We start from the raw sequence: 22436 nt of genomic DNA on the forward strand, positions 1-22436 counted from the left end.
TTTTTAGACCTGCTGACCTAGTTTTTGTCCGCACATGACCCTGTTTCGAACTTGACCTAGATATCATCAAGATGAACATTCAGACCAATTTTTATACAGATCCCATGAAAAATATGGCCTTTAGAGAGGTCACAAGGTTTTTCTATTATTTGACCTACTGACCTAGTTTTTTAAAGCACGTGATCCACTTTCGAACTTGACCTAGATATCATCAAGATGAACATTCAGACCAACTTTCATACAGATCCCATGAAAAATATGGCCTCAAGAGAGGTCCCAAGGGTTTTCTATTATTTGACCTACTGACCTAGTTTTTGAAGACACGTGACCCACTTTCGAACTTGACCTAGATATCATCAAGGTGAACATTCTGACCAATTTTCATGAAAATTCTCATGAAATATATGGCCTCTAGAGAGGTCACAAGGTTTTTCTATTTTTAGACCTACTGACCTAGTTTTTGACCCCACGTGACCCAGTTTCGAACTTGACCTAGATATCACCAAGATGAACATTCAGACCAACTTTCATACAGATCCCATGAAAAATATGGCCTTTAGAGAGGTCACAAGTTTTTTCTATTATTTGACCTACTGACCTAGTTTTTGATGGCACGTGACCCAGTTTCAAACTTGACCTAGATATCATCAAGGTGAACGTTCTGACCAATTTTCATGAAGATCTTGTGAAATATATGGCCTCTAGAGGGGTCACGAGGTTTTTCTATTTTTAGACCTACTGACCTAGTTTTTGACCGCACGTGACCCAGTTTCGAAGTTGACCTAGATATCATCAAGATGAACATTCAGACCAACTTTCATACAGATCCCATGAAAAATACGGCCTTTAGAGAGGTCACAAGGTTTTTCTATTATTTGACCTACTGACCTAGTTTTTGACGGCAGGTGACCCATTTTCGAACTTGACCTAGATATCATCAAGGTGAACGTTCTGACCAATTTTCATGAAGATCTTGTGAAATATGGCCTCTAGAGAGGTCACAAGGTTTTTCTATTTTTAGACCTATTGACCTAGTTTTTGATGGCACGTTACCCAGTTTCAAACTTGACCTAGATATCATCAAGGTGAACATTCTGACCAATTTTCATGAAGATCTTGTGAAATATATGGCCTCTAGAGAGGTCACAAGGTTTTTCTATTTTTAGACCTACTGACCTAGTTTTTGAAGGCACGTGACCCAGTTTCGATCTTAACCTAGATATCATCAAGATGAACATTCTGACCAACTTTCATAAAGATCCAATGAAAAATGTGACCTCTAGAGTGGTCACAAGCAAAAGTTTACGGACGCACGCACGCACGGACGGACGACGGACACTGCGCGATCACAAAAGCTCACCTTTGTGACAGGTGAGCTAAAAACATAAAATTTCATTAAATGTTTTTGCCACAACTGACATTTATCAAAGGTTGTTAAAAATATCAACAGTCACCATGTTTATTATCTATGAATCTAGTTACAATGCAAATACAGGACAATAGTGCCTTTGCAGGAAGTCATTTTCTCATTTAGCAGTAACTGTTGGTATTGGCCTTCAAACTTAATTATCAAATAAATTATAAACTATGTCTTTTGTGCAGACTGTTCAAATCCTTTCCCCATTCACCTTTTTACAGTTTCTGATTCATAGAACACACAGATCATCAGCAATGCCAAGATTTGTACTCCCAAGATTTGTTTGAGTACAGATAATAACATTGTCTTTGTTTTGAAGCTGTCCCTTCTCACATCCTAACTTGTGAGTACTAACTTGTGAGCAAATTCATGACCATCATTTTATTATTCCTTCCAAACCATCATCAGGTAGCAAGGGAGTCTTTGAATGCCATGTTGATGATTTTCTTTGTGAACTCCACCAGTGAAGTCACCATATAATACATATCATTGCTTTGATCTTCATCTGTGAAGTAAGTATGGAACATAGTATATTAAGGTTACAGGTGCTAAAGCAGTCATAAACTTAACTAAAATGTCAAGAACATTCATATAGAGCAAATATATAAAGTGTAATCTGAAGCAATAAGAAACAGAAAAGAAAGAAGTTGAGCAGGCGACTGAGGGTCTAAACAGACTACCCCATTCATTTTGCTTGGATGCAGATGATCAACTTAACATTTATTTTTCTTAATGATGATTACACTTCACAGTCTCTATTTCCTACTTATTTTCTGTGCAGCTTTAAATAGGTCAACCTTTGAATCATTTTCTTTTTGGTGAGGAGGCTGATCTATACATGTGCACTCTTTATGAATAAATATTGGAAAATTCTGGAACCTGTGATTTGTTGAAAAAGTAGGAAATGTTACCAACAAGAGCTGTCACTATTGGTGACAAATACCCCCGAAGCATGCCCAAGAATACCACAACAGTTGTCTGCACAAAAAAATCACACATTATTTTGTGACCTTTACCTTGACATGAGAGACCCGGGTCATAAGTGTGACACACCATCTCAATATGGTCAACATTTGTGTCAAATTATTTTCAAATCCCTTGGTAAATGGCAGAGTTATGACCAGACAAGAAACACCTTTGACTTCTAAGTGTGACCTTGACCTTGAAGCTAGGGGTCTGGGTCTTGCGCATAACACATCGTCTCAATATGGGGAACATTTATTCCAAGTTATAAGAAACAGACCATGTTAAACTTTAACCTAAATGTGTGACCTTGACCTTAGAGCTAGGGGTCTGGATCTTGTGCATGACATGTTGTCTCATTATAGGGAATATTTATACCAAGTAATTTTAAAATCCCTTCATCAATGGCAGAGTTATGGACCAGACACTAAACAGACCCTGTTAACCTTTAACTTCTAAGTGTGACCTTAACCTTGGAGCTAGGGGGCTTTTTCTTGCGCATGACACATTTCATTATGGTAAACATTTACGCCAAGTTATTTCAAAATCCCTTCTTGGATGGTAGAGTTATGGACCAAACACGAAACAGACCCTGTTAACCTTTGACTTCTAAGTGTGACCATGACCTTGGAGCTAGGGGTCTGGGTCTGGCGCAAGACACGTTGTCTCATTATGGTGAACATTTATGCCAAGTTATTTTAAAATCCCTGTATGGATGGCAAAGTTACAGCCCAGACAAGAATTTACACGGACAGTGCGATTTTTATATGCCCACCTTTGGGGGCGTAAAAATACCAGATATTGCCTACCAGATACTGAAATACTACTTTGCTTAGTAAGAACTTTTTTACTTATCCTTGACTATTATTATAATAATGCATGGCTTCATGGGCTTCCTGCAGGGCAGTGTTTATATTAAGGTGCTCACCTTTGCCCAAATTAAAACTTTGCATAAAGAGGTTCCTGTTATCTTTCTACACCATCAAAGCTTGAAAAGTTTCATATAAACACCTTACATGTATTTGTGTGTCCTGAAACACAGTGCAGAAATCCAGAATAGTATAACTTACCGAATTCATGTAGATCAATGATCAACTCTTTGAACATATCCATTATACTTGAGAAAAAGTTCTGTCGTTCCTTAACATTGTCAATCACAGACAGCACATGTCGGATCATGGTAATCACGTAATTCAAGCTCAGGCTATTCTTTACACATACCTGGAATACAAACAAATAAGACTGAAGACAAACTGTTATTAACTCATTCCTAGAACACACAGCTCAATTATGTTTAAATTGTTCTTTACAGGTACATAGAACACAAACACATAGCTCAAAGTTAGACAGCTGTTTACTCATTTCAAGACTTAAAACACAAACAGAATGCTCAAAGTTGGACTGTTATAAAAATTTTCCTAGAAGAACAAATGGCTCAATGTTAGATTGTTCTTTATAAGCACCCAGAATACAAATACATTCCTAGAACACACAGCTCAATATTAAATTGTTCTTTACAAGTACCTAGAACACAAGCACTTAGCTCAAAATTGGACAGTTGTTTACTCATTTGAAGAACACACAGCTCAACATTAAGATTGTTCTTTATAAACGCCCAGAACACAAATACATAGCTTAAAGTCAGACTGTTATTTACTCATTCCTAGAACACACAGCTCAACGTTAGATTGTTCTTTACAAGACTTAGAACACAAACAAATAGCTCAAAGTTGGACTGTTTTTAACAAAGGCTTAAAATACAAACTCATACTGTAAAGTAATTTAATTTTGTGGGCACAGATTTAGGCAAAATTGACTATGAAATCCATAATCAAAGGCCTGAAGGGCCTGAGTCCGCTTATGATTGATGTACTGACAGTATAGTCTACCAGTTTCAGTTTGTTTTTAGTTTTTTTCCCCAACTAAAGAGAGATTTTGTTACAATATATGAAATGAACATTCGGTCGATGCCTAGTAAAACTTTGATTGACATTATACAAGTATTTAAACCTAATATATTTCTCTAAAATTGAAGAGTGGTTCGCAGAAATAACAAGAGGACCATGATGGTCCTGAATCGCTCACCTCTTCCCACATGACCAAGTTTTGAGTATGACGTCGTTTTTTCTATTATTTGACATAGTGACCTAGTTTTTGAGCTCATGTGACCCAGTTTTGAACTTGACCTAGATATTATCAAGATAAAAATTCTGACCAATTTTCATGAAGATCCATTGAAAAATATGGTCTCTAGAGAGGTCACAAGGTTTTTCTATTATTTGACCTATTGACCTAATTTTCGAAGGTACGTGACCCTCTTTTGAACTTGACCTAGATATCATCAAGGTGAACATTCTCACTAATTTTCATGAAGATCTCATGAAAAATATAGCCTCTAGAGAGGTCACAAGGTTTTTCTAATTCATACCTACTGGCCTAGTTTTTGACCGCACGTGACCCAGTTTCGAAACTGACCTAGATATCATCAAGGTGAACATTCAGATCAATTTTCATGAAGATCCATTGAAAAATATGGCCTCTAGAGAGGTCAAAAGATTTTAATAATTTTAGACCTACTGACCTAGTTTTTGACCGCAGTTGACCCAGTTTCAATCCTGACCTAGATATCATCAAGATGAACATTCAGACCAACTTTCATACACATCCCATGAGAAGTATGGCCTCTAGAGAGGTCACAAGGTTTTTTTATTATTTGACCTACTGACCTAGTTTTTGATGGCACATGACCCAGTTTCAAACTTGACCTAGATATCAATAAGGTGAACATTCTGACCAATTTTTATGGAGATCCATTCACAAGTATGGCCTCTAGAGAGGTCACAAGGTTTTTCTATTTTTAGACCTGCTGACCTAGTTTTTGACCGCACATGACCCTGTTTCGAACTTGACCTAGATATCATCAAGATGAACATTCAGACCAATTTTCATACAGATCCCATGAAAAATATGGTCTTTAGAGAGGTCACAAGGTTTTTCTATTATTTGACCTACTGACCTAGTTTTTGAAGGCACGTGACCCACTTTTGAACTTGACCTAGATATCATCAAGATGAACATTCAGACCAACTTTCATACAGATCCCATGAAAAATATGGCCTCTAGAGAGGTCACAAGGTTTTTCTATTATTTGACCTACTGACCTAGTTTTTGTAGGCACGTGACCCAGTTTCGAACCTGACCTAGATATCATCAAGATGAACATTCTGATCAATTTTCATGAAGATCTCATGAAATATATGGCCTCTAGTGATGTCACAGGGTTTTTCTATTTTTAGACCTACTGACCTAGTTTTTGACCGCACGTGACCCAGTTTCGAACTTGACCTAGATATCATCAAGATGAACATTCAGATCAACTTTCATACAGATCCCATGTAAAATATGGCCTTTAGAGAGGTCACAAGGTTTTTCTATTATTTGACCTACTGACCTAGTTTTTGACAACACGTGACCCAGTTACGAACTTGACCTAGATATCATCAAGGTGAACGTTCTGACCAATTTTCATGAAGATCTTGTGAAATATATGGCCTCTAGAGAGGTCACAAGGTTTTTCTATTTTTAGACCTACTGACCTAGTTTTTGATGGCACGTGACCCAGTTTCGAACTTGACCCAGATATCATCAAGGTGAACATTCTGACCAATTTTCATGAAGATCTTGTGAAATATATGGCCTCTAGAGAGGTCACAAGGTTTTTCTATTTTTAGACCTACTGACCTAGTTTTTGATGGCACGTGACCCCGTTTCAAACTTGACCTAGATATCATCAAGGTGAACATTCTGACCAATTTTCATGAAGATCTTGTGAAATATATGGCCTCTAGAGAGGTCACAAGGTTTTTCTATTTTTAGACCTACTGACCTAGTTTTTGATGGCACGTGACCCAGTTTCGAACTTGACCTAGATATCATCAAGATGAACATTCTGACCAACTTTCATAAAGCTCCCATGAAAAATGTGACCTCTAGAGTGGTCACAAGCAAAAGTTTACGGACGGACGCACGGACGGACGGACGACGGACACCGCGCGATCACAAAAGCTCACCTTGTCACTTTGTGACAGGTGAACTAAAAATGTTGAAAGTACAAACTACAATTTGACAGATGACACTAAGATACTGCCCTTTCCCCCTTTTTTAAATTTTTTCCAGAAAAACATTTGCCTCGGGCATTCCCAAAAGAGGCAATTACGGCTGGTATATATTCGCAAAAGGAAAAATTTGAATATGACAATTTATAATATTAAAATTTTACAGTGGGGGTTTTCCCACATAAATATGTAAGGAAGGGACGAAAAAAACAAAAAATTTTACAGAAAATTTATAAGGGGCCTTTGGCGACCCCCTTTGTAAAAAGTTAGGAAACTGTTAAATCAAAAAAAAATAAGTGATGTAAAATTTAAAGTATACTTACTTTCCCTTTAAAGAGATACATGAAAGTAAATGCTGTTTGTGCCCAATATAAAGTGAAACCCGATATTAATAAATGCAGTTTTTTTTTATTTAAAACAACCCTTTTTTCACTTCAGACTTGTTAACCCCCTTAAAAAATTCATGTCTTTTTAAACCCGAATCCATCCATTTTCCCAATTACCCCTTTTTAATTAAAGGAAGCCCAGACGGGCCCAGACGGGCAGAAAAAATTTTTTTGAGCCATTTTTCCCGTGGCCCGGTAGCAGGGGGGTGTGGGGGGGGGAGTTTCTTTCCGTTTTAAATTGCAGTAAATTTTGGGAAAGGGGCCTTTGGGGCCGGGTGAAAAAGGGGCCCAAATTTTATAAAACTGTAAATGGCAATAGGGGGAAGGGTGGGGAGGATACCCCCCTGGCAAAAATTTTTTTTTGGGGAAAAATTACCACAAAAATTTTTGGGAATATGAAAGCCCCTGAAAACAGCCTTTGGTGCGATTTTAACGAAAATCTTCTGTTTAAATTTCAAAATATTACTTAATTTTTTTCCCTAGAAATTACAATTCCAAAGTTTTACTGTCACCCCACCCTTTTTTATTTTCAGATAAAGCCTCGGGACTAAAATAAAAGACGGGTTTATAAAATTAAATTTTAGGTGTAATAAAAATAAATTCTAGAATTTTTTCTTTTACAAAAATATCTATCATGAAATGTTACTTAAATTTTAAAAAATTTCAAAACACAGCTCGATTTTTAACCCAAAATTTTAAATATCCGGAATATTACACTTTTCTCCATTTTCAACAAAATTTTTTACAAATTGTAAAGATACAAAGACATTTAGCAGCAATTGGCATTATCGGGCCCTTTTAAATTTTAAGGGTTTTTAAATTACCTCTTATTTAAATTTTTTCAAAAAAACCGTTTTTTCCCCGTTCGTCAAAGCACCAAACATAGACGATCTATTTTGGGGGTTTTTCAAAAACTACAAAAAATACAATTTAATGTTTCGCCGATTTTTTTTATTTCTCAAAAAAATCAGAAATAAAATAAATTTTTAATATCAGTAGAAAATAAACAAACCAGTAAGAGCTTCTTTTTCCCCGATTTTTATCATTTTTTCCCTGACTGCAAAATTAACCCACCCCCCAAAGTCGAGAAGCGTTTTTATAAACGGTAAACGCTTGTTCCCCCGACAAGTTCCAGAAAGGTATTTAGGATTCACCCCGCGAAGTCTCACGGAAAATTAACTACTGCACATATCTTTTTTCGGGTCATTTAAAATAAGCTGCCCCAAAAATTAAATTTCATCGATGGGGGTAAACTCTGATAACAGACTTTCAAAGGGGGTTTTTCAGAGGTACCCACTCAATAAAATACTAAAAGAATGTTCTGGAACTATTTTTGCTTTTCCCCTGGTGTTACCAACCCTTTTGTAATCTGCCCCCTTTCATAAAATGCACAGCGCAATCAATTTGTTATTTACGCAATGATTTTTAAGGATTTTTTTTTGGGAAACGGACAGGGAACCCAATGGATTTTTTTGGGCCCAAATAAGTTAATTTTCATTTTTTATTTGAATTTGTAAAACATCATATTTGCTATTTTGGACAAAAGGGCAAAAATTCGTCACCAAATCATATTTTCAATGTTTTAAACCAAAATCCCCCCAAAATCTTTATCGTTTTTAATGTTTAAAAGGTTACCGGGAAAAAAAATACTGGTTTTATTCAAAGTTTTGCCAATTCAAGCCCAAAATATGACAGTTTACATCGATATTGGTCATAGCAAATAGGTTTGATATAAATGAACTCATTCGATAAATAAACCCTCTTTGAAATTAGAGACAATCTAAGGGAAACCCTACATAAATTCGCTGTTTGGGTGAGGCCATTTAAGAATAGAAATGGGGTCGGAAATTTGTAAAACCTTTGACAGCGTTAGCCGACTAAAAAATTTGCCCCATGTGAATATAAATTTTTTTTCTGAATTTTTATTTTAAAACAGGTCCAAAAAAATTAAATCAAAAAGAGGGTTTGTTTTGTACTTTTTTGCCATTTTTTCCCTTTTAAAAAAACATACGATGTGAAAAAATTTTTTAAATCAACTTTATAAAATGAAACCTTAGCATTTCCCGAATTTTTTTCAATGTGCATCCCGAGGCAAATTTGTGGGTGGTTTTGGTGTGTATGGGTGTGTGGGTTTTGGGGGGGGGGGGGTGTACGGGCAGCCCTAAAGATGATAGTCTAAAAAAAAATTACCCTTTTTACCTTTAAAACTTTTTAAAAAAATAGATCTACCAAAAGGAAGATCGCCGTGAAGTCACGCTTTAAACCCATCTGTTTTTTCTATGGTAGGCAAAAAAATTTTTCTACAAAATTGTTTGGGGTACTTTTTGAAAAACACTGTAAGTTTAAATGGTTTTTATACTTAAACCCTTTTATTTTGAAACTAGAAGTGTCTGTAGGGCACGGGGTTTCCCCCCCCGGTAAAATTTCTCCCAAAAAAGGGGCAAAAAATTCAAATGTTTGTAATCTCAGTTTGAGGGTATAGCCCCCAAAAAACATTTTAAAGAAAAGGATTTATTATTCAGACCCTATACTTTTTAGCTATTTCAAACACAAACAAAGAACCACTTTTTTGGCTATTTCAAGGGCCCCTAACTCTGTAATAAAGCTAAGAAATTTTTAAAAAAGAATGCCAAGTTGCAAAGGCACATCACGATAAAGACTCCAGCAAAGGTTTTCTGAATTTAAATCAAATCTTTTTTAGCAAACACTAATTAAGGGGAAAAAATGCATTTTTTGCTATTTCCGGGCCATAACTTTAAAAATGGGGGGAAAGCCCGCCAAAAAAATTTGAGGTGTGCAAGTTAAATCATGAATTTAAAAATCATGCAAGTTTTCAACCATTTTATTTAAAATTCTTTTTGAGCTAGGTGGGGTCACAAAGCGAAAATTTTTACATTTTTGACTATTTTCAGGGGCCTAAATTAAAAAAAAAGGGGGCGACCCAAACGAAAAATAGGAAATGCCCCAAATTCTTTCCAAAGATTAAAAACTCATGCAAGGTTTCCCTGAATTTTTAACAAAATTTTTTGAGCAAAGGGATGTCACAAGGTGAAAATGTTTCATTTTTTTTACTATTTCCGGGGGCCCTAACTCTGAAAAAAGGGGGCGGAGCAAGATGAAAAATAGGGGGTGCGTAAGTTCAAACAAAGATTAAGAAAACATGCAAGGGTTTAGAATTTAAATCCCAAAAAATTTTTTTAGCAGGGGTGGGCACAAGGTGAAAATGTGCATTTTTTGGGCATTTTTGGGGGCCCAAAACCGGGAAAAAAAGGGCGGGGCCAATGAAAAAAAAGGGGGTGCGTAAGTTCAATCAAGATTAAAACTCAGCAAGGTTTCATGAATTTAAAACAAATATTTTTGAGCTAGGGGTGTCCAAGGTAAAACTGTGCTTTTTGACTATTTTAAAGGGGCCCCTAACTCTGAAAAAAGGGGCGGAGCCAGAAAGAAAAATAGGGGGGCGCAAATTTTTATATTTATGATTTAAAACTCATGCAAGGTTTCATAAATCAAACAAATACTTTTTGACCCAGGCCCTGTCCCCAAGGTAAAAATGGCATTTTTTTTAAATATATCGGGGCCAAACTCGAAAAAAAGGGGCGGAGCCAAAGGAAAAATAGGAGGTGCACAAGACCTATTATGATAAAAAACTAATGCAAGGTTTCATCAATTTATACAAATACTTTTCGAAACTAGGCCCCCGTCACGAACTTCGGACGCACAGACGGATGGACAAGACCAAATCTATATGCCCCCACCACTCATGGGGGGGGGCACAATAATTATTAAAAGTAACTTATAGATTGCTTGTATATAAACTTTCCAATGATAAAAAAAAATACTGATAAAAAAATCACATAATTTGTGATTTAAAAGGGTAACTGGGGGTAATAGGCCTCAATTTCATCAAAAGCTACATACAACTTTATCCCTGGAAGCTTTAAAAAAATGTCAAAAGATAGAAAAATTTTTATTAATTTTTATTTTTTTAAACCCCATTTTTAAAAACCCCTCTTTTCATCACTGTACACTTTTTTAAAAAGGGTTTTCGAATAAATTGCAAAAAAAACAAAAAAAAACCCTATACAAAATAATGCATTCCACATTAACAAAAATCTGAATGAAAACCCGTATAATTTAAAAAAAAAAACAAGGTAAAAAAAAAAAAAAAAAAAAAAAAAAATGTATCGGTCAGTTAACAAAATATTGTACAAAGAAGTGGGTTTGAGCAGGCTTTTTGAAAGCAGCTAGCGTGTCAGCTCCCTGATCTTGACAGGAAGAGAGTTCCAAAGCTTTGGAGCAGTGCACGAAAAGCTGCGATTGCCATACATCATGGTATTAGATTTGGGCATAACCAGTGACAGCGTGTCTTGCGATCTTAGGTCCTGACCGGTTTATACACTTCTAGCATATCCCTAATAAGGCAGGGGACTGATGTGTAACGCCTTAAAGGTGTGGGTCAGAACCTTGTACTGCACCCTGTATTTCACTGGCAACCATGAAGCTCCTTCAGACCGGTGTTATATGATTGCGACGGGGCGTCTTAGTGATTACGCGAGCTGCAGTGTTCTGGACATGTTGCAACTTGTTAAGTTGCTGTTTGGTATACCACTTAACAAGGCATTACAGTAGTCTAAACCGTGAAGTAACACAGGCGTGTTTATAAGGGTTTTTGTGGCATCACTGGTAAATACCCGTCTGATGTGACCTATTCTGCGAAGTTGTGCATATCCAGCCCGCACAACCGAGTTGACTTGTTGTTCCATATCCATACCGCTGTCAAATACTGCTCCAAGATTCCTAACACATTTCGTGGATTTATCACAGAATCACCGACCTTCACAGAAACGTCATCAATGTAACTTGGAGTTACGCTTTGATGTCAATAGCATTACCTCAGTTTTGTCAGCATTGAGCTTCAGCATGTTGGAATTCATCCACGACACAATTTCAGTCAGACAGCTCTCAATGCGGCGCAAAGCTTCACTTCTGGCCACAGCCTCTATCGCTTAAAAGATAGGTATAATTGAGAGTCATCAGCGTAGAAATGATGAAGAAGTCCATGACGTCTGCATATGGCACCCACGGGTTTAGTGTACATGATATAGTTCTTTGGACCAAGCACTGATCCCTGGGCACACTGTATTTCATCAACGAGGCGTCGACAACTCACCATCAACGCATACAGTTTGATAGCGGTCACTAAGATATGATGACATCCATGCAGTGCTTTGTCTGTGACTCCAAAATGATGTCGAGCCGGTGTAACAGTGTTTGGTGATCAATCGTGTCGAAAGCCGCAGAAAGATCGAGTAGCACGAGGACTGTTACAGAATTCTGATCGAGAGATTGAGATGTCATTCTGTACCTTTATCAAAGCCGACTCAGTTGAATGAAACTTTCTGTAAGCAGACTGCAGTCCCTCATGTAGCTCATTTTCACTCAAGTGCCGCTCAAGACGCGCATCTACTACCTTTTCTAAGATTTTTGAAATGAAAGGGAGGTTAGATACAGTCTGTAGTTTTTGAGAATGTTTGGTTCAAGACCTGGTTTCTTAAGCAGGGGTCTTATCCTAGCACTTTTAAACTCTTTTGGTACATAACCTAATTCCATTGATGTATTATGATGTTTGTTATCAGCGCAAGAGCTCGTCGAGACATTTCTTCAGAAGCCATGTTGGTAAAGGGTCAAGTTCGCAGGATTTTGTTTGGAGATTTTTGTATAATTTGTTCTACCTCTTCTATCGTTGTAGGAGCCAAATCATAAGACAGTTTGCTACTTCTTGGTGTTCGGACAATGCAAGTCTACTGAATCACGATCAGTTTGGCTATGCGAAATAATATCATTCCTATGTCTCAATTTTCTCGATGAAAAAGTCACTAAACTTCTGCGCAAGTTCCTTTGGTGATGTGTTAGAGGACGGAAGCATCTTGGCTGTCTCCTAGTAGATTTTTGGTTATCTTGCCAAACTTTTGTGGTCAGTGCCACACGACTTCACCTTATCAGAGAAGTAGTCGGTTCGGGCCTGAATTAGGAGTTTATTCATGGTAGCACATTGTTCCCTATAAAGTTGATGGTCGATTGTTAGTTTTGATTTACGCCACTTCCGCTCAAGCTTGCGTTTTAAGTGTTTAGCCTCATGAAGTTCGTCTGTAAACCACGGACAGCTAGGTCGAAGAACGATAGTTTTTGTGCGTAAAGGAGCGTGTTTATCTATCAGTAAGGATAATCCTTTTGAAATAAGGTGCATACTGACAAGTTATATAGTGACAAAAGTTCTCAAAAATTTCCTTTAGATTACCTCTCCTATTTTGTTATCTCCCCTGAAAACTAGAAAAAAAAAATATGATTTTCTCCTTTTCCCTATGGGGAATATTAGATTTGTTTTTGATATTTGTATCAGAATCGTTTAATGCAGCTTTGTACTGCAAAATGTTCTCAAAACTCAAGTTCAGATTCTCATAATCAAAGAAATTATATATTTTCCATAGGCATCAATGTTAACTTCAATACCCATTATCTCCCCAAAAAATGATAAAATTTGAAAAATCTCTTGGTGAAAAGTTTTTAATTTTGAATGTCTTTAAAGTGACCAAATTTTATTTAAATATTACCATCCAGTTACAAGATATGAAATATGGCTATTACACCATGTTATCCTTAAGAAAGTTTAGGCCCTTAGAAAAACATCACTTTTTACAAAAAACATGGACGTTTGGCGGCCCACCCGATCACTGTCTTATCAGTTGTAACAAGAGCTGTCCGTAAGACAGGCAATGCTCAACTATTTGAATTACTGTTTCAGAAGCAGGAAAATGTTAACCTAAATGTTAAAATATCTATAGAGTTTCAATCCAGTATCTGCATTAGTTTTGGAGATAGTAACTTGCATGCAAAACTTTAACCAGAAGTTTTACCATACGCAGCTTTTCATGGAATTACACACTAGTGTATCATTGCAGGTTCCATGTGCACCGCCGTATGAACACATCTGCAGATGTCTCTAAATTGTTTTTTGTACTTTTAGCATGTGTAAATGTTGAGTTCTGCTCAACCCGGGGCTAGAGGGCGTGGACGGTAGCATCAATTTTCACTATCGTCCATGAACAGGCTCAATCAAACTGAGCCTGCAACATTTTCATTTTTGTCGTGTTGAACGACCTGTGGAGTTTACACTTTTTCTATTTTATGTTCAAAAGGGGCTATAATTTGACCAAAATGCCAGAGTTATGGGACTTGATGCAATAAACTAGTTTTATAACCCTAAAAGCACATGTGAAGTTTCAATTTAATATCTGCATTTGTTCTGCAGATAGTAACTTGCACGCAAAACTTTAACCAGAATTTTCTAAGTCTAAAAGGGGGCATAACTGCCCAAAATACATGTCCGAGTTATGGGACTTGACCCAATGAGGTTGGTATTCAGTGAAAATGACTTCCGTTTATACTGCTCTAGTGTTAAAATGGAAGTTACAGTTAAAGGAATAATTCTTATTTTGAATTTTTACATCTTTAGCTGATTAGAAAGCTTCAAAGGTGTAACATTATAAAGCATTTTTCATGTTATTATTTTGAATTCTTTGAATTAAATAATTTACAAAGAATTCTCTGCTATGTATTATCTTTTTTATATTTTGAGTTGAATACTTGGTGCATATAATTGCAGAATTTAAGTTTCACTTTTTTTTTTTTTTTTTTACTACTGTAGAATACCCTGTTTTTACTGCTGTAAAAGGCACTGTTTTTACTGCTTTTTTTGCTTTCTGTAGGTTTACTACAGTAATTTTGTTTTGCTGCTGTAAAATTAATTTACTGCTGTAAGAATTTTTTTTACTGTAGTCAATTTCACCATTTTTACTGCTGTAAAATACGCCATTTTAACTGCTAATTTACACCCTTACAGAAACAAGCCTCTGTGGCGTACATGCTGCGTATGCAGGAGGTCACTAGAAACATTTTCAAGTACGCAGCACAGACTCTAAAAATTTTAAGGGAGTACACTCCCATGTACGCGGGAGGGACTTGTACAAAAAATAGTACACGGAAGTAAAACCGCAGATATTTTGAAATTTTGTCCCGTACACTTCATATACCGGGAAAAGACTTTTCCAATTCTTTTGGCTTTTATACGGGTTTTTTTTTTTTATAATTTAAAAAGCCCGGAAGTAAACTTAATAACGCAAAAGGGACTTTTTTCTTTTTCTTTTGGTTTTTTATATTTTAGTTTTTTTTTTAGGTAAAAGCTAAAGGGACATTTCTGCGGGAAAGGGTTTTTACATTTTTTTTTTTTTTTTAAGCAAAAACTTGTTTTTCCGAAAAATTTTTAACTTAATAGCATAGAGTAGTTCAGTTTACCGTTTTCCCTAAACCCAATAAACCAAATTTTTTTTTTTTCAAACTATTTGAAATTTTTTCTTTTGGAAAAGGGCTTACATCTTAGGGGATTTCGGCCTCCCACTTTGCTTTGCAGTGAAAAAATTTATTTCTTTTTCATTTAAAATTTAAATCCTGGAGCTTTCTAATTTGGGAAAATTTTGAAATCCCCCCCTTTTTTATTTGAATTTTCTTTGCTTTAAACTTTTTTGTAATCCCATGAAATAATTACCAAATAATCCCTTTCAGCGCCTGAATGAGAAAATTTTATACTGTCACTGTTCTTTAAAATATTTCCTTAAGAAAAAACACCTTCTACAGTTTTATAAAGGCTTTAATCCTTTTGTTAAAATAATTAAGGCCTCACCAAATTAAAAAAATTGTTCATCGGGTTTGCCCCCTCGTAAATTTTTAGAATGTTTTTTTTAATTGCGCTCGCCCCCTTGGAAAAAAAAACAATCCAAAAATTTTTTTTTGGGGCTACCTTTTCCGGGCGTAAAAGTGTAAAAAATGCCCTTTTAAAAAATTCCAGTCCTAGATTTGTTCTCAAATGGATTTTTAAACCAAAAAAAAACAAACTACGCAACAATCCCTCATAATAAATCATAACACTTTATTTTGTTTTCTTAAAGGTTTTTTTTCCCCTTGATTTCAGTTACGCCCCTTTTTTCAAATGTTTTTCCAAGTTAAAATGCTACAAAAACCCGATTTATTTCATTTTAAAAAGGGGTGAAAAAAAGCAAAACTAATTTTTTTGATAAAATCAATCTACATTAAATTTGGTAAGGGTAAATCTTTTAGCCCTGTCACTTATCTTTTTTCTGGGTTTTTTTTTTGTCCAAATTACAGCATTTTTCATACGAAAGTTTTTGGTTTGGGGGAAGGAATTTACATTATCCAGCAGTTTCGCCACAAGAGTACACAGCATGTATGCAGCAGGCTACACAGCATGTACCCGCAGACTCGGGCCAGAGTACACACAGCCCATGTACCCGCAGGCTCATTTGCATGTGAAAAGTGTATGTGCCGCGAAACATGCTGCGTACTATTCCCCATACTAATTTCCCTCCAGTGTACTCCTGTGTACTATGTAGTCCACAGCATGTACGCAGCAAGTAGTACGCGGCAGAGCTCTTTTGCATGTAAAAAGTGTACTACAAACGACAAATCGGTGTATGTGCGGTGTATATCCTGCTACTATTTAAACCCCTTTTGATTCAGTACACATCAATCTACGCTGTATGTACACAGCAAGAGTACGCAGCAGGCCTTTTTCTTCTGTAAGGGCATATTTCAAACAGTAATACTGTAGGTTTACTGGAGTAAAATCGAATTTACAGTGCCTTTATCTATGTTGTTTTAAATTTGAGTTGAACGGTATTTTAAGGGATTTACTGCTGTAAAATTTGGAAAATTACTGTCCAAATACTGCTGTAAGATTTCGTACGGGTTAAAATTAATCAAGTGCATGTAGTTTCTGAAATACACCTTGTTTTTTAGGTACACACTAAACTTTTACCAAATATTCTAGGTTGAAAACGTATCATATTTTGTATTAAACTCAGTCAAGATTATTTTTTATTTCAATAGGTTAGATGACACAAAAGCCTTATGTAAAGTTTTAATCCAACACATATATTGGTTGCTAAGATACAGGGTTTTCCCTGACGCACAAATCCTGCATCATAGTCGCACTTTTCTGAGAAATGACCCGTAAAAATAAATTCTGTGTGTCACAGTGGACCCAATTTCTTGAAAATCTAAATCAGGCCAATTTTGTTTACAAAGAGCGATTTTCTGAAAATGTACTTTCAGTTTCATAATCAGCATTCCCATTCACGTGAAAATCCGCGTAATTCACGCATAAAAAGTCACTTGCACGAAAGTTTTAAAATTCCACGGGTACAATGCATGCGTAAATAATCTGACAGAAAATACATTGTTCGTCCATAAAGAGCCGAAATTCGAGTAACCAACATATTTTTGATCCGCACAAAGCAAATTAACCGCATTACACACGTTTGACAATTTGCTATTGTCAAGACATTTTAATTTACATGCCGATAGCACATTTAAGCTCCGCCTACTCCAGTACTTGTGAGATTTTTGCGAGAACTGTGACAGCGAATCAATTATTCGTAAAACTAGACGCAATAGTATTCCAGCCAATCACGCGCTTTACATCTTTGACCCCTTCCAGATAAATGTCAACATGTGCAATGTTTTCGGACGTTTTTTTTTTCAATAAGTTGTTGAATAATTAAGTGGTCAGCTGGCATCTAGTACACAATTATTTGGTCTCCATTTTAAAAGAAAGACTCGTAAGCTGCTTGTTTATTAATATTTACAAAATGACCGGCAGACTGACTTTCATCGGGCAATTTTCTACAAATTACTTTCATTTTATTCGAGTCCGATACTGTTCATGCTAAATAAGTATCATAATTTTTTGTTGCTATATGTTGCAACAAGATACAGCAGCCAAAAAAAAAATGTTATAAAAACTCCGCGGGTGATACCTACCATCGTCTGCTTGAATTTTTGAAAACAGTTTTCTTTTTCAGAATTATGAATAAAGAAAAACTCATTGCATGGAAAATGATGTATCTAAGAAAAAGAACGGTCACATCAATAGTTTTTATCCATAAACAAGAAAATTATAGCCATCTTTTCAAATTGCTTCACAAGCTTGCTGGGTGTGTGTGGTGGTGGTGGTGGGGGGCGTATATCCTTACAGAAGCAAGCTTCTGTGGCGTACATGCTGAGTATTTGCTGTGTATATGCCGCGAACACAGTAGTACGCCAGAGGAGTACATTTTTCATACAAACCCCAGCCACGTACTATTTCGAAGAGTACCAGCATGTACCGCAGGGGGTCACTATACACTTCAAGTATGCAGCACAGACTCTGAAAATTTAAGGAGTTACACTGCATGTACGTAGGGGGGACTTGTACCAAGAAAATAAAGTACACTGCAGTACACCGCAGATACTTTGGGAAAATTTTTGCAGTACACTTCATATACGCGGGGAAAGGGCTTGTACAATTTCTTTGGCATTTATACTTATTTTTTTTTATAAGTTAAAGTCTGAAGTACACTTCATATACGCAGGAGGGACTTGTTCATTTTTTTTTTGGTGTTTATACTTAGAATTTTTTTAGGTAAAAGTCTGAGTACACTCATGCAGGAAGGATTTGTACATTTTTTTTGGAAGCAAGAACTTGATTTCCGAGTAAATTTTATCTTAATACATAGAATAGTTCAGATTATTTTGAACAATGAAAATTTGCCAAACTTTTTGAAATGTTCATTTATAAACTTACATCTAAGGATTTCTGAGCTTAACCTTGCATGCAATGAAAAATATTTTCTTTTTTCTTTTTGAATTTTTTTGGGGGCCTAATGTAATAAATTTTGGGAAAAAAAAAAATTGTTTTTTTTTTTAGTAAAGTAAAACCTGTATATGCTTTAAAAGAAAAATTGAGCAGTGAACTGTGTCTTCCCCCATGCTCCCCAAATTTATCGAGATTTGCCATATGTTTTAAGGCACTTGTTCCTTAATTTCCAAAGTCGAATTATGGGCTTTTTAAAGTCCTTTTAAAAAATTTAATTTTAAACTAAATAGGGATTTTGAGCTTTAATCTTTTTTGTTTGATTAGAAAAGGGCTCACAGACCAGTAAACCTTTTCACAGCATTTCCCCACAAGATACTAGCTGTACGCACGGGAGTACACAGCAGTAGCCGGGGGGTAGAACCGCACCATCTGCATGTGAAAAGTGAAGTGCCGCGTACTGCGGCATACTTTTTCCCCGGTGTATTTCCCCCCCGCGACTTTTCCTCCAGCTACCCGTGTTTATGTAGTCCACGCAGTAGCAGCAATTAGAAGGGGCAGAGCTCATTTGCATGCAAAGGTACTAAAAACATACTTCGGTGATGTGTGGGTATTCCCTACATTTAAACCCCTTTGATTTCCCCATTTCCCCCTAAAAAATAGTATTTTTTTTTTTCCCCCTTTCCGAGGGGCTAAAATTTCCCCTCAAAAATAAAAATAATTTGCCAATCAATTAAATCATAATTCACTAGATCTAGTTTTTTATTTATTTTATATAGAAAACAGTTCCCCGGGTTTCCCGCTTTTGTTTACATCGCACTGGTTGGAGTAACTTCCCTTGATAAATCAAAATATCGAAGGCTTTATTTTTCTCCCAAAACAACGCGTTGAATGTTATCTGTACAGGGCCCCAACGAAAACTTGATATTTAAAAAAAGACATAAATAATTAAGAGGGAACTGGGAAATTCAGCTTTTTTCTGCATTTTTAAATAAAAATTTTTTAGATTTTCTAGCTTTACAAATTGCTAGGGGTAAAGCATACTGCCATGGCAACAATCTTTTCCCTGTGGGTTCAAAAACCTCGGGCACTGAAAATTATTTTTTTTTCACTTTTGTAAAAAATAATTTTCCCCTTATGAGCCCCTGTAGTCAAAACAAAGAAGGTATCTAAAGCCGATATGGAATCAAATATTTTTAATATCAAAGATGATATTTTAAAAAATGCATGCACTTAAGCCATGCAAAAAAATGAACTACTATTGCGTTTAAAAAGCCATATATCAATTCAAACCTTTTAAAAAGAAACAAAAAAAAAAAAAAAGAAAAAAATAAATAAAAACGAATGAAAAAAATCAAATTGAACAAAAACCTCATGAAGATTGAACCCACAAAGATTGGTTTAACCCTTGTTGTCTGAAATTTCCCCAACGACCATGTTGCCATTTAAAAAGGGGGATTTTTAAAAATAAAAGAATACTAATTTTAAATTGTCAAGTAATGGGTAACCATTATAAATTTTTTATTTCATCAGTTATCATGAAAAATCGTCCTTGTGTTTGGCGGAATACGTTATCATTGGGGGTAGTAAAGATTTTCATTCTATTTTTTTTGGCCGGTAGTGTTTTAGTTTTTTCCATCCTTTAGTCAGTCAAGGGTTTTATTTTAGCTTTGGGGGGGGACGTCCAAGCATCTTTTTTTGATGGCTAAAGGTGAAAACCTTTTGCGATCCTTGCTATCCCAAAGATTTCTAAATGGGCCAAATAAAACCTGAAGGATTAGTTCCAAGGTTTCTCAAACTTCAAACAGTTCACTGCATGAAGAAATTTAAATTGTGTCAAATTCCCCCTTTTCATGACCATATACGTTAATCTGTCATATTTTTGACTTTTAATTTGCAATACTCGAATGTAACTCTTAAGCATAAATTGCATTTTAAGAAATTTCGCAGGCTTACAAACTTGGGTAACATCCAGGAAAGACAAAAAATAGTTCCACGGGCTCCAGATAAGATGCTATTAGCGAAATTACGTATAGAAATAAAGCAAATACGATGCTATAATTTCTAAGGTATAGAAACGTATATAAAATTACAGAAACGCAACAATGCCTTTTTTTTAAAAAAAAATCTAATCGTCTGGTGCGTTAGGGAACTAAATTATTAATTTAAAATTTTAATAAACCCACTAAAGATTTCTATAAACTTTTTAATTTTTTATCATAAAATAAATTATCGAAAAAAATTCTTACGGGTTTTTTTAGACTTCTGAATTTTAAAAAATTTTTAAATTTATTTTTGGAAATAAACAAATCCAAAAATTAAATTGTTTTTTTTTTGTTTTTTAATCGAAAGTAGTTATTATGTTTTGTTTTCCAAAAAAAATTTTTTTGAAAAAAAATAAGGTTTTTAAAAAGTAAATTATTTTTTTGAACTGATTTGGTAAAGTTTGAACAAATTTAAATTTTTTCAAATGGAGAAAAAGGCGTTTTCGGTTTTTAAAATTTTGGGGAAATACAGCTTTTATGAAAATTTTGAAAAAAACTAAAAGAAAGGAAAATGGTGACTTCTTCGACATCAATCATTACCCTCAGGCATTTCGCCCCTTTTTTACAGTTTTTTTTTTATGTAAATGTAAATTAAAGGTGCAAATTAGAATTTTTCGTAATAAAAAAACGCATCTATTGTTTGGAAGGGCCATTTTGGTTGTAAATTTTGGTTTGTTTTATGGATTCTTAATCCCCCGAAAAATTTTTTTTTGTTATTTTTTGGTTTGAATTTACATTTTGTTTTGTCATGTACATGCCTTATGGGGCCCAAAATTTTAATAAACTTTTAAAAATAAGTTTATTAACACAATTGAATTCCCCTTTTCTTAGTTTTACGTCGTATTTTTCCCCCTCCAAAGGGCACCGACCCCCTTCCCCCAAAACTGAAAAAAATCACTGCATGTACCCACTTTTCAAAAAATCAGTGGGAATGCTGATAATTATATGCAGACTGCATCACCGACTTTCTATATTTGCGTCGATTCAAATTTCACAAATTTAATACCCAGTCCGATACTTTGACTGATTAACACTTTGTAACAGTTGTTATCGCTGCTTGCTACTTGTACCAGTCTGCTGTTTACTAAAAATATTAAAATGGCTCAAAAGCAAAGCAAGCTGACGATGTTTGTGACATCGTCGGCAGCAAGTACAGTAGGACCCAGCAGTTCAAATCACCTGTTTCTACAATAACACTGCCTGGTAAAAGTACTAAAACCTATTTTAGCACATATATAAATAAAAAGTCAAACATCAGCTGTTTTTATCATTTTATGCAGTGACAAATATGAGGAAACACTTCAGTCTGTATAATCACTAGTATAAGTAAAACAAAATTTTATAAAAAAAAACCCTAAAAGTATAATAATAATAATAATAATAATAATAACGACTTTATTTTATGAGGCTAACACATTTGGATCTGTATGACCCCCAAAATTTGGAAATGACCCCCAGATGTGAAACACTGGGGGTCACAATGACCCTCATTTTCAAAAGTCAAGGGAAAACACTGAGATATGAACTTACATGCAAAACTTATCCAAGGTGAGGATGTCAACAAAGGCGACACCAACACCAGAGTCAACAGAATAGCTCTCACTATTTTTCAAATGCACTTGAATTTTGAAAAGTTCGGCAATTTTATATATGTATATCAAATATTTACACACAATGTTTTCCAAAAAAATGAAATAATTGACAAAAAGTGATACTGCGTGTTTACTTTTTTAGAGTGTACATATCGGTTCAGTATTCCATAATTGGGCAATTTGACTATATGTGTCTCAAAAGTTAGTACCAATA

General features: G+C 35.3%; 1 protein-coding gene across 1 annotated transcript in view; it reads right to left on the reverse strand.

Annotated features, from left to right (window-relative positions):
* LOC123537383 (F-box only protein 47-like) overlaps positions 1 to 22436 on the reverse strand; it is a 54949-nt gene continuing 32513 nt past the window's right edge. The window contains exons 8-9 of the mRNA XM_053527895.1: positions 3451 to 3601; positions 1 to 1922 (exon numbers count right to left, since the gene is read on the reverse strand). Coding sequence (XP_053383870.1) covers positions 1822 to 1922; positions 3451 to 3601 — 252 coding nt within the window. The 3' untranslated portion in view covers positions 1 to 1821. The remainder of the gene's footprint in view (positions 1923 to 3450; positions 3602 to 22436) is intronic.

The sequence above is a fragment of the Mercenaria mercenaria genome, chromosome 17 (assembly GCF_021730395.1).
Source record: "Mercenaria mercenaria strain notata chromosome 17, MADL_Memer_1, whole genome shotgun sequence".
NCBI lineage: Eukaryota > Metazoa > Mollusca > Bivalvia > Venerida > Veneridae > Mercenaria > Mercenaria mercenaria.